The following is a 16,061-nucleotide window of genomic DNA, read 5'->3' as shown; positions in this document are numbered from 1 at the left end:
TGTGAGTGGACTTCTAGCCGCTGCACAAAGCACCATCTGGTGGAAAAATGGGCGATGAGAAGCTGCCTTAAAAAACCTTGGAATTGTCGGGAGTTCACACAGAGTCCCAGTGCTGCTTACCTAAAGCAGACATGGCACCAGTAATAAGCACAGTGTTTCACTGAGATACCTCTTTTCTTTTTTAAGTTTTGCTGCAGACTACTACGACTGGGGACTCCAAGCGAACAGCTTCCTGGTCCCAGCAGGAACTCTGCCACCAGACTCAAGTGTGGATCCTGACAAACCCAGCCATGGGCAGCACCAGTGAACAGTTGCGTGGACGATTCCTTGGGTGGAAAGCTTCAGGAAGACTAACTTAATGACAGCTGACTCTTTAGGGCACTTTTCCTTAAGAAGTAGGACTTGATTTTTGTTATAGGTTTATAATGGCTCCATAGGACTAAGCGATAACTTAGAATCTAAATTTTAGATTGACAAAACCTTAGTTTAGTACTAAAAAGGGAGCCTGGCTGCCTATTTCAGTGGGTATAATTTAAACTTCAAAAATTCCATACTTTTATAAAGATGTATTTTATATAACTTAAACAGTGCTAAAATATAATAGGGGGTTTTGAGAATGTTACTGCAATATGTTACAGTTTGCACAGACTTTTATGCATAACTCACTTTAAAAGTAAACAGTATATGGTCTGAGGGCTTTTTTAGGCTTTCGGACTAAAGCGTTCCTCGAATCCTTACCTCTTCCGTCACTCGGATCCTGACCTCTGCACTGGCAGCCTCTACGCATGGCTCCGGTGGCGAGGGTGAGACTCTAGCAGAATGTCAACAGGCTACGTGCGAGCTCCCCGGTTCTTCACAGTTTGTCGAGGCCCAGATAGTCGGTCCCTCCAAGAATCCCAATTTTGCCAAAAGTCTGGTACTCTTCTCCGGAGGGCGCTAGGGTGTGCACTCAGATGATGATGTTGCAGGTGTTGGTAGTGTTGACTTACACTCGTAAACCTCCTCCGCTACCTTCAGAGAGCGGAGCTGGCTTTCAGCTCCGTGAAGCGGAATTACCTCAGGACTGCAGCAGGAGCGCGCCTTTCCCCCACGCACTGAACGCCCCTGCCGCTGCAGGAATGCGGAGGGGCTCTCAAAGGGGGCCAGTAAGAAAGACCCCGGGCCCTTGAGCCAAAAGGCAGTGTGGAACCCTAACGGCGTTCCCGTAATTTCCACCCACATTTAAAACAACGCCCCGTATTTTTCAGTAGCTCTGAAAGCAGCCTGCTGGAAGCGGCGTGCTTCACGCGCGAGAAGCCTGGGGCTCCCTCACGTGACTACGTAACTCCCGCCTCTGTCACGTGAGGGGCGCTTCCGGCCGGCTGCTGCTGTGTTGTCTCTCATTGGAGAGAGACACCAGGAAATACTGGTTCTCCAACCACAAGTGCCATTCCAAAGCCTCACGTGTACACTTGTGTTCTGCAGTTGTAAAACTGCCCGCGATGGGGGACCGTGGCTCTCTAGGGAGGCTGCACAGAGGTGAGGTGGGAGAGGAAGTACTGTTAGCAGAGGGACCGATTCTGCTCTGCCCGGAGTCTCACCGCTCGGGGAGGCGAAAGGATCTCGGTCTTGTCCGAAAGTCCTGCCTCCACAAGGAAGCCCCGTTTTGGCCTTTAGGAATAATTCATCTCTGGGCACTGATTTCACAGGCAGTGAGCCCGCTTCTCTCATCTCGAAGGGATTTACAGCTGGGATCTCCCGTTTTAAACAGGCCACGACTGGGTTTTCCTGTGTGCAGAGCGTCTCTTCCCTGCGTAAGAGAAGGGAAGAGAGGCTCCTCTCCTCTCCTTTCAGGATGTGGAAGAGCTGGGGTCACACGTCATGTAAAACAGTTACTTCAGGGGAAGTTCTACACTGAAGCAAAATTTGCACTGATTATTCAGTTCGCCCTATGATAGAAGTTGTTCATCTGAATAGCTCTACGAACACGCTGGTCATTTGTCACCCATCTTTGTGACTGGTGCTTAGGGGAATTTACAGGCAGAGCCGGCATATGCTCGGAGCTCCTTTAAATCAGGCTTTCAGGACGTGCTGCCGTTGTTCACAGCAGCCCATTCAAGGGCAGAGATATTTTTAAAGAATACAGTGATTGAAATATCACTAAAACTAATTATTACATCCGTCCTATGTTAAATACTTTATTGTTCTGTTATTACTGCCAAGAAAACTGAAATACCCAGCATTTACCGGTAAAAACCATAATCTGTTTCTGTGATAAAGCTACTAGTATTTATTTGAACTATTCTTTTTTATTAGAAAGGATAAAAATGTTCTAAGTGCCCATTTTTCTCTTCTCCCTGTTTTTAAAAAGTAACGCTAAAGCACACCTAGAGTATTAAAACACATCTAGAATATTAAAAACTATGTATCAAACTATTTTTCTCTTGTAGTACATGGTCATATATAGCCTGTGAAATGTGGCAGATTTGGATGGAAGGGAAAACTAAAACTTCCTTTAGTTTCTTGTGTTGCTAAGTACACTAACAAAGTGACTCTGTGGAATAGTAAAGGCTAAGAGAAGGCAAGGAATGGCAATTTCTGTCCTGAAAGCACCCAAATGTCCTCTAAGGACACGCAAGGAAATTAAAGGTAAGAATGTACATGAAGAGTCAGTATCCCTGCACATTTTTTACCATCGTCACCCATCTCAGCCTGATTCCGCACCAAACGGCCACCTGTCAGGTTTCTGAGCGGCTGTTGGAATTCTGCGGAACAGCCAACTGCAGAGTGGATTCCTGAGAGTTCCACCGACTTGTGTGCATCTTCATCGGCCCTTTCTCATTTTTACAATTAACCCATTTAATTGAGCCGATGATTAAAATGTCCAGAGTGTTACACACAGAGCTGTGGACTCCTTAATTTTGTCTTACAGTATACACAGCAGTCGCCGGACACTTCCCACTTGGGCGTGTCAGGCATGTGGTTAACTGCAAGTTACCATGTTCGGCTGCAAAGATCAGGCAGTCTCTGGTCCACTCCCAGATTGTTTTACCAAAACCCCCAAGAGTGCTTTCTGTGGCCTTGAACGCTCAACCCCTATAGAGAGGAGAGGACTAGGCATTAGTGCACCCAAGAGTGAGAAGTGCTTTGAGAAAAGGGTTCTCACTTATAGTTAACTGATGGATATCTCTAGAATATTGCTTTTATTTTTGACAGTGAAGGTGAATTTACGTTAGAAATAAATGGGTCTAAGTATTTGAAACTTTGTATCAAAATTTCCAACGGAAGAGACTTAGTTACAAAACACCTTCCCCTTTAGATTGCGGCATGATAGAAGGTAGACTAGCAGGTCTGATGGAAAACACAGCTAACGTGCATTTCCATCTTCCACTCCACACGAGGGAGAATTTTATTCATCAAGGACATTTCCGACTGTGCATACTGCTACCTCAGACTTCTCACAGTCCACAGGGAGGAACTGTTTGTTAGAAAGCCTCAGGCAAACAGTGGAATTCTCATCAAAGACCATCAATGAGCTGATTGAAGTGAGAAAACATTTATTTAGAAAGGGACACTGAGGACGAGGGAGTGGGATTTAGTCAGTGTCAACCAAGTGCCTATTATGTGATGGACGCTGGGCTTTGTACTTGCCATGTGTGCTGGGCCCAGTCTGTAAACTCAGCAACACCCTGAGGGCAGCCCTCCTCTTGGCCCTTAGCAGGGATGTAGGAAGAGCCCTTGCACCAAAGGGTCCAAATACCTTGAAGTTGGCTAGTGATGTCCCCGTGCTCCCAACTGTGTCTCTGTTGATTTCTCATACCTGTCTTCGGCTCCTCTGGGCCTGGGCACTGATGGCGTCCATCCAGTATGGGGTTCTGAGACTTGCTGCCCAGGTCATCAAGTCGGGGTTCAGAGTCCTCAGATCCAAATCCAGAGACTCAGCAAACCCTAAGGGTGTCTGCCCAGTTCCTCCAAAGCTGGACTCCTTGCTCTGTGGCCGGTGCCTGTCCTTTGCTTTTCTGGAAATAATTACACCTTGCCAATGTTAATTCTGTAGCCTGCAGACCTGGCTTGCCCTTTGGACCTTGGCTGCCCTACCACTCAGACAGAACATTAGACTCTGTCTCTGGGACAGATATTCTGCCCCTGAACTTGAGTGTGGTCAGAAAAGGAGCTCAGAGGGCTGCTGTCTTCAGCTAGATCTGTGGCCTTACTTGGCTCTGAGCCTCAATTCCCCAGGAACCTGGTTCCCCTACAACAGCGCCTCCATCTCTTCACAGTTCCAAATCAAGGTGGTCCTGGAGACCATTAACTGAGGTATGAAAGGGTATATTTAGGATAAACAAACTGTTTGACCAGGGCCATTCTATTGATGTCACCAAGTACTCTCGGTGAGTTCACTGGCCCAGGGTCTGGGCATCAGGTTTGCAGACTTAAGACCTTTCCCAATCGAATGGGGAAGCAGCACACTTGCCCATTTGGGGGAATATGCGGTGAAGGAAATCCATGTGGAAAGTTAAATTATATCAGAAGGTGAATGCTCACTTTGCACTGACCAGGGGCATTAAGTGGACAATTTCAGTCAGTCTGCAACACCTGGATGGTACCATCAAGCAGACAATAAGAGCCATTCCCACGGAGGGCACCTCTCCCCTGGACCTGCTTCTGCGGGAGCTGTTCCTCCTCAGTCGATAGACTCTTCTCTGAGTACGTCTCTCTGAACTAGATGGGACCTAGTCAGGCTGCAGAATTCCCAAGTTCCACGCTGGTGGGGATACCTGTCTGTTTTGTTCACGTCCCCAACTCCTAGAATGGTGCGTGCAGTCAGACCCTGCTCTTCCAGTGTATATCGTCTGTAAGCGACAATATACTTAACAGGTATAATGCTCATTTACAAATACCTAACTTTTGGACAAAGAATTCACACTGGAATAAAAAAGGAAATAAGGATTCTATATGTAGTTCTCAAATTAGAAGCTAAGTCTTAAAATAGAAGCAATAAGGTAAATTAAAATCCTATCTACGCTGGCACGCCATGTCTTGCCTCTCTGCCCTCACCTCTTGGGAAACAACACAACAGGCAGTAAGAAGGAAATCTTTATTCAGTAAAGTATCAAATTAAAAGAACAGGGACACATTAAATGGTTAAAAATGTAACCCTAGTGAGAAAACACTGAGTAGGGTGGAGCTTTAGCATGACCCATAACGTTAAACAGGTTTTTAAAGCCCATATGGAATAAATAAGAACAACTAAAGAAAATTGTAAAAAAAAAAATGGAGGGGGAATGAGTTGGGACCAATGAACCAGACACTGGAATACAGACCCAGTATTCCAGTAATGAAAACAGTGAGGTCCTGGTGCATCAGTAGATAGGCCAGTAAAATAGAAAGAACCCAAATACAGAGCCAAGTCCATATGGGGCTTCAGGTATGATAAATGCAGCATCTCACACTGGTCAGGAAAGGACAAACGGTTCAATAAGTGATACTGAACTAGCTGGGTAGCCATCTGGGATACACTCCAAAGGAAGAAAAATTTAGATTAAACTAAGCTGTAAAAGTTCTAGAAGAAAATAAGGTAAATTATTGCTGTGGAGTGAAAGGGCATTCTAAGTATGACTGAAAGTCCAGAAACCACTAAGAAAGCAAAGTCAAAAGACAATACATTGGAAAAATATTCAGCTCATTACAGTGTCAGGACTAACATCCCTATCCCGAGAAGGCACTCCTGCAAGTTTGTGAGATCAGCCAGGCAGTATGAAATGAGTGAAAGAAGAGAATGCAAAGAAAATACGAATGGTCCAAACATTAAAGGGAGCCAACCTTGTAATAAAAATAAAAACTAAAGCACATGGGAGTGTAGTTTCCGTCTATCATAATGGCAAATACTGGAGTTTTGAATGACACCTGTGTTGTAAGTTGGTGGGTGAGCAGGCATTGTCTGAATTACAGGTGGGTGTGGGGGTTGTCAGCTTCCACCCATGGAGGGCAATGTTCTAAAATCTTTTAAACCTACAAACACATACGGTCTTTTATCCCCAAATTCTACCAAGTGCATAATTATATACATGTGAAGTAACATATACGAGATCTGGGAAATATCCAAATGCCCATTAATAGGGGCTTGGTTAAATGACTGCATGTTCATATAATGGAATACCAAGCAGTTACAGAGAGAGAGAGAGAGAGAGAGAGAGAGAGAGAGAGGGAGGGAGGGAGGGAGGGAGGGGGAGAGAGGGAGAGAATCAGCTATCTAGTGACATGGGAAGTCCACCAAGAAAAATTAAGTGGGGGAAAAAAGCAAACAGTATATATATGATGCCACTCTTGTGTAAAAATTAGGGAAAAATAAGACTTCACATTGCTATTTGTTTGTATATGCCTAAAACAGTATGAATGGAATCATAAGAAACCAAGACCAGAGGTTATTTTTGGAGAGGCAGGGGTAAGGTGTGCGGTATTGGATACAAAGAAGACATCACACCACCACTGAGCTTTTCTGTTTTTTGGTTTTTGAACCATGCGAATGTATTACCTGCTCAAAAACCCAAATAAATATACTTAAAAAGCCTCATGACTCAATGCAATTCAAGAGATGCTGAAAGTCCCCAATATTTAGTAGAATGGTAATGGACCAACATAAAATGACGCAGATGTAGCACATTCTGGGCAGGGTTTGGAGTCAGACCTCCTGGTTTCAGATTCTGGTTTCACCACCTGGAATTTATGACTGTAGACTCGGGATGTAACCTCTCTCATCCTGAGTGTTCGTGTTTGTGAGCAGACGTGATCGTACCTGCTCACGGCGCTGCTGTGAAGGTGAATCCCCCACGCAAAGCCCCTCACCCAGCAGCTGCCGTCAGGATGAGAAGGAACAGCCTCAGACTACTTAAGATTTCCTCCTTTCTCCACAAATTATAATCAAATCCTCATCTCTAAAAAGGAACATTGAAAAGGGAGGGGGAAAAAAAACCAAGAAAGAAAGATGGCAGAAACATTTACTTTAATTCACATTTTCTACTATATGGTGGGTATGACAGCACATTACTTACAATTCTGTTCAAAATCAAAGGTGCACTTGTAGATCTTTCTTAAAATAAAGCACCCATAACTTGCATGTGTGTCTGGGTTTTGTTTTACCGAGTAATTTCCCCAATACCGCACGCCCAGTCTGCTTTGGTGAGCAGCTGTGGTTTCAGCAGGCACTTCAGCTCGCAAACTGCCGAGAGGTTTACTGGGGAGCCCAAGTTCCCAGCTGAAGGCAGTGCTCATGAAGGTCAAACCAGCTATCCTTTCTGAGACCCCACGAATGGCCCCTAGGCAAAGCTGGACAACATGGCGCAGTGTTTCAGAGACCGCAAGTACTGAGTAATTCACAATGTCAAAATGTTAAAATGTTTCACTTAACCAAATTTCAAAACTGTGAAAATGATTACCATTCTGTCTGATCCTCCTCATAGTCTAAAAATCAACACAGGAGAAATGTTCAAATTTTACCAGCTTTAATATATAGTATTTCTAACTTACATAAATGCCACTTAAGAAAAAAAAAACAACTCATGCCATGGAAAGAAGGGATTGTTTCCTTTTCTTCATTTTCATTACTTCATCCACTGGTACAATCATTTCTGTCATTATATTATCAAGTGCTGGGTGTTCAAACTAGGTGGTGAGATAAAGACAAAATGCCAAGAGGCACTACCAGCCAAGCATTTTTACAAAGCAATCAATACTCTTCATATCACTTCACAACAAAAGGTGCGCAGATTGGAGAAAAAGCTGTTGTCACATGAACCATAAAACATCAACAAGCTCACAAAACAGAGATTCTTAGAGCTTACACAATTAAGAAATACAGACACAAAAATGTAGGCTGCACCCCATCGTCTAATTTATACTAAAACAAAGTTAATATAAATTTCAGCTTAAACATACTTCATTTGTTTATTTTCTTGGTAGTGAAAAAATTTGTGTAAATTTTGAAAAGACCTTTACCCTAACTAGACTTTTGGATTTCCTAGAACTCACTCCAATACACAATTTTCCCCTAAGCTTGAAGCAAATCAAAGAAGTAAAGAGAAAAAAGCAATAAATGGGAATGGCCAAGGAATTCTTCCAGTAAGAGTTTAAATAATAGGTTTTACCTTTAACCGAGGGAACACCAAAGAAACACTACCAAAAAGATTTTTAAACTTACAGTAAAACTAGACAAAGTACAAAATTCACATTTTCTTAAACTCTGAATGAACACTAAGAATAATTCTTATTCATTTACCATCAATTTTACTTATTCACTTCACATTTACCTGAAGGTCCCCCTCTCCCACCATATGTGATACTTGCATCCTTAAAAATGAAAAGAAAAAGTGGAGAAGGCTCCAATCAAGCCAGCCTGTTTTATCTGACTTCAAATAGAAAAACATCACCATCAACAACAAAAACCCAGCTCTATAAAGATTAGAAATTGGATAAGAAAATAATTAGCCAGTGAGACCCTCCTCCGTCCAACCACATCCCTCCCTCCAAGGGTGACTACATATTTTTAAAAGAGGGGAAAGCCAACTAAACACAGTTAAAAAATGCACAACTACACCAATGAACACACTTCAGACTTTTGCAGGAGAAGGGAATGGGTTTAAGAGCACTTACTTCATAAGACTGAAGAGTCTAAGGAGAGACTCTGTTTTGTACCCATGTCACTTCCACGTAGATGCAACCTTCCAAATTAACCACCCTGCATCTACTAGCATCTACTAACATTGCATCTACTAACATATTTTTAAAGAATCAATATTTTAAATATTGAGGATATTTAAATCAAGGTTTAGAAAAGGACTGGAGAGGACCAATGAGTCATCTGTTGGTACGAATCACCTGAAGTACCATTCACATACTAGAGCTACGGAGAAAAGTGGGGGAGGGGCGCTTAAGAGTCGTGAACTACTCTACCTGCTTAAATCCCCCACCAAGGAAAATCAGATTGAGAGGATTGCATAGATTGTGTTCTAAAATAAAATCCTTTAAAAATGCTTACTTTAAAGTAGTTAAATTTTGTGCATATTATGTTTTAAATTGGCATTATAAACCCATAAAATCCCATTCAAATTTTTATCAAGATGGAAACTTAAATATTTATACAGTTTTTGTTTTGTTCTCTTTTAGAGTAAATGAAAATTTCTGAAATTGGAATAGAAACAACGACACAAAATCAAAAGAAACTCACGTCCAGGTTCTGAGTAAAGAGCCCCTCCCCCCAGCTGCCTTCTCCACACAGGAAATGGGTCTGGGTGGCACAAGGGGCAGCACTCACTTACCTTCACTGCAGAAGGTCCTTGAGACCAAACCAAAACTACAACAGCCACTACAAACTGAGATAAAAACCAACGAAATTGAAGCTGAAGTCCTGCGCTGCTTCAGTAGCTTCTGAAACCACACACTGAGAGGGTCACTGGTCACACAAACAACCTGGACATCCTAGAGGGTGACACCGAACCAGGCACGGCTGCCCACACGTCAGAGCCACGATGAACTGTCACCCTGAGACGGGCCCCAAACGACTCTTGTTCCCTAGCTCCCCCCTCCCCCAACAGACTGCTGACAGCGTTACTAGGATGGAGACATGGCCATTTCAGTTTGGCAACTGGAAATAAAGCATAATCCAACAAGAACAAAGCCAATTCTAAACAAATAGAATATTCAACAGATGGAAACATGAAATTAAACACAGAATTAGCATAACTTACATGTTTTAAAAGTATATACTTCTTTTATAAATACCTCTAATTGACAGTCTATTAAGAATCATAAATATTCAAGTGAACATTTGAATTTTCTCTTTAAGAGTTCAGAATTCTTGAAGTCTTTGAAGATTAGTCTCCTTTTGCTGAATGTCCAGGAGTAAAAGTTCTCACGTAGTCTCTTTATGTCTCTAATTAGACATATAATAAGCCTTTATTACCTACTGTGTTGTAATAAGACTTTAAAATTCTGTAACTCTCTTATACTTGTAGAGAGCCTATTGGAGGGAAAAAAAGCATATTAGTACAGCTGATATGATATGCATATATTTCAAATGATCGATATTGTACATGAGCTATAATTCAAAAGCAAAATCCAGAAGAAAAGAATGCATTCAACATTGAACACGGAAGCTTTCATTTTAAATTAAGTATGCTGTAATTACTTGTTAAGCATTAATAAAACACAAGGCTATGATTCTTCAGTCTTGGTTAAGAAGGGGCAAAGGAAGCCAGCTACTTCTTATTACCAATACATTAACGACAGGGACAGTGGTAAGAGTGATTCATTATCATAAAGAACCTCAAAACATGTACACTTCGTCTATAAATTCATTTTGAACATTTCTCCCCAGATGTCTGCTCCTTTCTTGCTGCTCCCCGAACACACTAATTTGTTTTACACTGTTAGTTCTCAAATCTTGAAAGGTAAAGATTCTATTTGTATTGGCTACTGCTGAATCCCATTTATGGTGTTCAATAAATAAATAACAAATAAATAAATAAATAAATAAGGATGAATGAATAAAATGCTTCAGGTCCCAGGTCCAGCAGCACAACTCTGGAATGGGAACCACAAAATAATTCTATAAGCTCAATTACCCTTATGTACAAAGTCAGGGTGGATACAATAAATATCTAACATTTTCTTTCTATAACTGAGGATAATATAGTATGCAGTAGTCAGCTCCTTTCTTTACTCTAAGCACTTAATACATGATTACTTTTCCTACACCAAGAGTTTAGGATATGCCAGGCAATGTTCTAGCACATCACCACATAACCTCATTAACTGTAAAAAAAAACACAAAAAAAACCCCAACCCTACAAGGTAGATAAAATTAACCCTGATTTTACATTTCAGGAGAGCAGAGGCTCAAACAGGTCAAGTTACTTCCCAGCCTCAGCCAGCTGGTAGGTGCACTGTAACAGGCCCGTCAGATCCGGGACCATATGGCCGCTCAACAAGTCCAGGCTCTCTAAGGTCTCCAAACCATTCATTGTCTTTACATTCTGACAGGTTGTGGGATTAATAGCAAATGAATTCTTACTCTAATCATCAGAATATTAAAGGATTGAAACAGATTTTAATTATTAGGAAAAACAATATGGTTATTAAACAAATGTATAAAATCATATGCTGTACCTCAACAAAGCAGCTGTTAAAAAAAAACCCTACCAAAATATACATGAAGGTGTGGTAAAGAGCCCAAGGCCTAAATGTTAAAGAAGAGAGTTTAGTAAATAGCAGATGTGCTCAGAGTGTGGAGACCACACTCCAAGTCTGATGTAGGCAGAGAGGATCCGAGAACCCAAAGGTTACTGGGCGCATTAACCACGGGTGTCCCCTCTCCCGGGAGCACAAGCTGCCCCGCACTGTGGCACCATCTCTGGGGAGGTGCCGTCCAGACCTCTCGGTTTATCACCAGAGATATTTCCACCTTCTCCAGTATTATTCTAATAGACACAGGAAGGCACACAGCATGCCTGTGTCTACCTCCTATTTACTTTAGCCTTTTAGAGAGGCACTAAAATACACTGTAATATCCAATCAGTGTATTTATGCCATATGTCTGTTCCCTGGAAAATAAACCATTTGATATAAATGATGAAACTATCAAAAACTGGCTGCTAGTGTAGGAAAGACACTTGCAGAATAGTCAAGATAAAGAAACCACATTCTCCAGGACTCAGTGGCCAGAACCAAAGACAATGCTCATAGTATGTCTCTGCCCACTAGCATCACATGACAAAGCCACGTTGTACTGGGTGCCCTGAGGTATTAAACAGGTATTAACTGTATTAAACAGGTTATCAGACAGACAAAACCACCAGTCTACTTAAGAAAGACTAGTGCATATACTCCCCAAAGTTAACATTAATTTTGTGCGTCATTAGAGCCAAAATTTATTATTTAAATGGTGTGATTAATTGAGTGGAACAGAGAATGAAGTTAACGGATCCCATTAATTATTAAGAACTGTAACATTCATTATGGGAGAAATCGGAAATGTATAGAATCTGTATGAAGGAACCAATACAGCTCAACTGAGTGTAAAAGGAGAATGGCTAACCACTCTTTGTTTTTTCCTGGGGAGGAAAAGATGAAATTAAGCTGTACCTTTCTGTGTGCCCAGCCCACCCTGTGTGTCATCACCCCTAAGAGAAGACGGGTTTCTCCTATCTCGTCTAGTTAGAAAAAAAAGAAGGGCACTAACCACCCAATGGTGTTTGTGAATCACCCTCACCAACACCCACACTGCCACAGGATTTAGGTAGCACCTTGGAGTTTAAGAGGTGCTGTCATATATAACCACCTTGTCTCTTCAGGGGAACTCTGTGAGGCAGGTTTGCATCTGCCTCACTTTTGCAGAATGAGCAGACAGCAGACAGAGGGAAGTGATTTGCAGGCGCTCACACTCTGGAGCACAGGGTGCGGCCGGGTCCAGGGGGCCACCGCCCTGGTTCTGAGTCCAGCGCCCTCTAGAGAACAACGGAGGTAAGACCGGGCTGACCAGAAGAACTAGAGCAGGAAGGTGAGAAATTCTAGGAAGTTAACAGCTGCGTCTTTCTCAATTTAATTTGGATTTCAAGTGTTTAAAGTCGTTAAAAAATCTTTTTAATTTAAATTGCATTTTAAATTAATTTTCTCCTATTTTATCTTACTACAGGCCTCATAAGTGTGTGGACTGAATTTTTCATGAAATGCCAATTACAGATGGACATTCTATGTCTATCTTATTAAAAACTTCTGCTTACACAGTCATCTTCAAATATAGGGAGGCAACAAGTGAAATCTTTGCTATTAAGACAGGGAATGAGCAACTATTTTTAATTTAACTGCCTTTTTTTAACTTAAAAATGTATTTTAAGGAAACACAAGAAATAGTCTCTGCATCACTTTGTTCTCTATTTATTAAAAATTTTTTCTTTAAGTTGAAATTTTTGCATTTTTTTCCCAGGGCAGCTTAGTATTATTTTTCTCTAATTCTGTTCCTTCTGTATTACTCAGTTGGTAGTGCGTGTATCTCTACAGGCAAATTCAAATTATTTTTTAAACTACCTGTGATATAAACAGAAAGTAAACTATATATCTGCATACAGAAAAAGTGGGGTAAGAATGAGCGGAAGAAAAATGCCTCCTCAGTTCAAGAATTAAGAGCAGTTGAAAGGTGTCACCTCTCTTTCCTCGGGCACCCCTCCCCCAAGCTCTCCAACAGCTACCGTTCTTGAACAAGGGACGTCCGAGACGGTCACCTAAGGACATAGTATCAGGGGAGAGCTTCTTCCCCACACAGCTGAAAGGCAAACTGGGAAACAGTGGCACACACAGAAGTGCCGTGAGCTGTAGAGAAACTGGCTTTTGAGCACAGTCATAATAATATTTGATGAAAATGTTCTCTTTGTCCGCAAAACAAACTAGCTCAGCAGAGAGCACCTCGCAGGTGGCTGAGAGCAGCAGAGAAACCAGGCCCACCTTACCTTCCAAAGGCATTTAAAAGGGCAACTATTTCCTGACGAGTGAGTTGGAAGCCTTTCGACGGGCTGTTCTCTGGAAGCTTTTGGATTTCTTTTTCAGAGAATAGTATCTTCAGGGCGGTTCCTAAACCCTGAGTCTAAAGAAAAGAGCGATAAACTTACAATCAGAATCACACCATGACCACTGTGAAGGCTGACAGGAATACTTGGTTATGGAGATAAGAGTCGGGAAATGCATACCAACTGAGCTTCACTATGTTATTAATAAACTATGCGAAATGCAGTTTCTACTTCCTCACGGACCATGCACATGGTATATTTATCTCGGCTGAATGGTTTACTCATATCGTACTATTCCAAATTACTAAAACACCTCTTCTTACCTAGAAAATATGATGATAGGATTATAATGTTCAATGTGAAATCCTGAAAGCATCCTTTACAGCCCCTAGCAACTCAAAGCTTATTACTAGTGATACCAACACTTAATAATTTCTTAATTATTAGCACTAGAGGAAAAATATGATTTCTGTGTAGCCTCCATTGCAATAATTCTGTCTCTTGATTTTTTGACTTGTCTTCATTAAAAAAAACATAAAATATCAATCTTTTTATATAAAATGTATAGGGAACATTATACTGATATATAAAGCTTGGCAGAACTTCCCTATTTTGTGACTAGGTAGCCTTTTGATCATTGAAACAAATGCAGTGACCGAAATTTCATAATTACGTCTTTTTATGTAATTATACTTTACCTTTTATATAGGTATATGAAATCCTATATAACATACTCTATTTATAACCACCAACTTCAGAAATGAATTTGAGATTATATCAATAGAAACAGATGCACTAACCCAAAATCATTAACATAGAGAAACAGGAAAAACACCCTTACACATACACATATAAGCCTCAGAGTTTAATATTAACTTTTTTCATCAATAACATAGAAAAACCACACTTCAGATCTCTAATTTAGTGAACAATGAGGGCCTTTAATAAAAAGTTTCAGCTCCTCAGTGGGAAGATGTAAGGTGAGTAAGAGTTTCACACAGAAGACGACACGCACCTGTAATTTCCCCCACAGCCTGCATTTGTCACATCCGACGCAGTCCATTATACGGGAGATGTTCTTGAAGTGTAACCGGAATTCCTCCTAATGTGCAGAAAATATTTGTGTTCTAATTACACATTTAAAATGAACTGCCTGTGTCTGAATTATAGGAAGTAAAAATTTTGAAGTTTTAGCGAATGAGTTGTTTTTCAACAGTGGAGAAGAAAGCTGTTTGAAGCTGTACAGCATAAAACATGAATAAAAATCTAGAAAATCCATTCCACATATTAATTCAACAGACTTGACCGAGGGGCAACTCTATGCAAAGCACCAACATGAAAGTAAGTAATACCCAGTTTTTACTTTTCAGGACTTCACAGCTGCCTCCACTTAGTATATGTGTACAAGCAGCAGTAAATAGCTTCATTTACTTTTGATGCATTGCTTTGTGTGAGTCTAAATCAGAAAGCTTGCCCTAGAACAATGCTGATCCCCGCCTCCCTCCCTAGTACCACACTGCTTGTAATAGTGTCCCACCAGCACCCAGCACAGGTGATCACAGGCTGAATGCAGGTGGTGGCCGTGGTGGGGGTGGGGGGCAGAGTCTCACAGCCCCAGATCCACTAGGGCAGCCCCTCAGGGAAGGGCCCTGGGGTTGTGCCACACAGGAAGGCTCCTGCCTGGGAGCACCTGTACATGTTCCTGTGACTAAGGGCAGGCTCTCGTTACCTGAGGGCAACATTAGTTAAGAGAAAGTCTCCTTATCTTTTTCATGTAGCAAATTTGGAAATAAAAAGCATCTTACTGTACCGAGGTGAACATTTTGTTGCATGAAGCTGGACATGCATAGCCTGAAAACTCTGGCTACCACAAGCCCTGAGGAACCAGTACCCTGGCCAAACCAGGACAATATAAGCAGAACACAGAAACTCCTTTGCTCTCCAGCCTCACGCAATTCATGTTTTTTGGAGCAGATGGAAAAATAAACTTAAGTTCTGCTATACACATCTTTAGAAAACAGCAAACAAAACTTCCAGCATTTTGTAGCTGACAGCTAGTGTATGTACCTCAGTGCTTTATCAGCCTCACCTTCCTCATCTATAAAAGGATCCATAATTATGGCGGTCGTGTCATTTACACAAGGGTGTTGTGAAGGTCAAAAGTATAATATTTGTATAAATACTTAGAAAATAGGAAGCATTACAAAAATTAATTAACCACTTTAGATTAAAAAATAAATTATCATATTAAATGCCAAAATAGCAATGTACCTCTAAAACAACCATGAAACAAAACAGGCTTCCAAAACTACTGTGTGGCCAAATTATTTCACTTCAGAAATACCAAGAAACTCTTACCAATGGAGACCACTCAATGCTAACTTATTAGTTCATGTAGTATATTACCTCTAAAATATCTTGGGGACAAATGTGTTTCAGATTTTTTCAGATTTCAGAAACAGTGCATTCACTATTCATTAAGAAACACTTCTCTAGACTATGTGGCAACACCCCGTAATCAAATAC

General features: G+C 41.3%; 2 protein-coding genes across 3 annotated transcripts in view; one reads left to right on the top strand and one right to left on the bottom strand.

The window, feature by feature from the left end:
• The window catches only part of GPR137B (G protein-coupled receptor 137B), a 44,664-nt gene extending 37,570 nt beyond the window's left edge, over nt 1-7,094 (top strand). Inside the window, exons 7-8 of one of the 2 annotated variants that reach the window (XR_004900795.1) lie at nt 187-4,547; nt 6,573-7,094. Coding sequence is in view for 1 of the 2 variants with exons in the window: in XM_028531395.2 (XP_028387196.1) it covers nt 187-307 (121 nt within the window). In the remaining variant the exon portion in view is untranslated. Of the gene's footprint in view, nt 1-186 lie in introns of both variants that reach the window. The other variant, XM_028531395.2, reaches the window with a different exon arrangement.
• Nucleotides 7,095-8,025: 931 nt separating this feature from the next.
• Nucleotides 8,026-16,061, bottom strand: part of ERO1B (endoplasmic reticulum oxidoreductase 1 beta) — a 44,165-nt gene continuing 36,129 nt past the window's right edge. Inside the window, exons 14-16 of the mRNA XM_028531384.2 lie at nt 14,551-14,637; nt 13,479-13,612; nt 8,026-9,994 (exon numbers count right to left, since the gene is read on the bottom strand). Coding sequence (XP_028387185.1) covers nt 9,934-9,994; nt 13,479-13,612; nt 14,551-14,637 — 282 coding nt within the window. The 3' untranslated portion in view covers nt 8,026-9,933. The remainder of the gene's footprint in view (nt 9,995-13,478; nt 13,613-14,550; nt 14,638-16,061) is intronic.

Source organism: Phyllostomus discolor, chromosome 15 (genome assembly GCF_004126475.2).
Source record: "Phyllostomus discolor isolate MPI-MPIP mPhyDis1 chromosome 15, mPhyDis1.pri.v3, whole genome shotgun sequence".
Taxonomy (NCBI): domain Eukaryota; kingdom Metazoa; phylum Chordata; class Mammalia; order Chiroptera; family Phyllostomidae; genus Phyllostomus; species Phyllostomus discolor.
The sequence above is the reverse complement of the archived record's forward strand: the minus strand, read 5'-3'. Positions and strand labels throughout refer to the sequence as shown.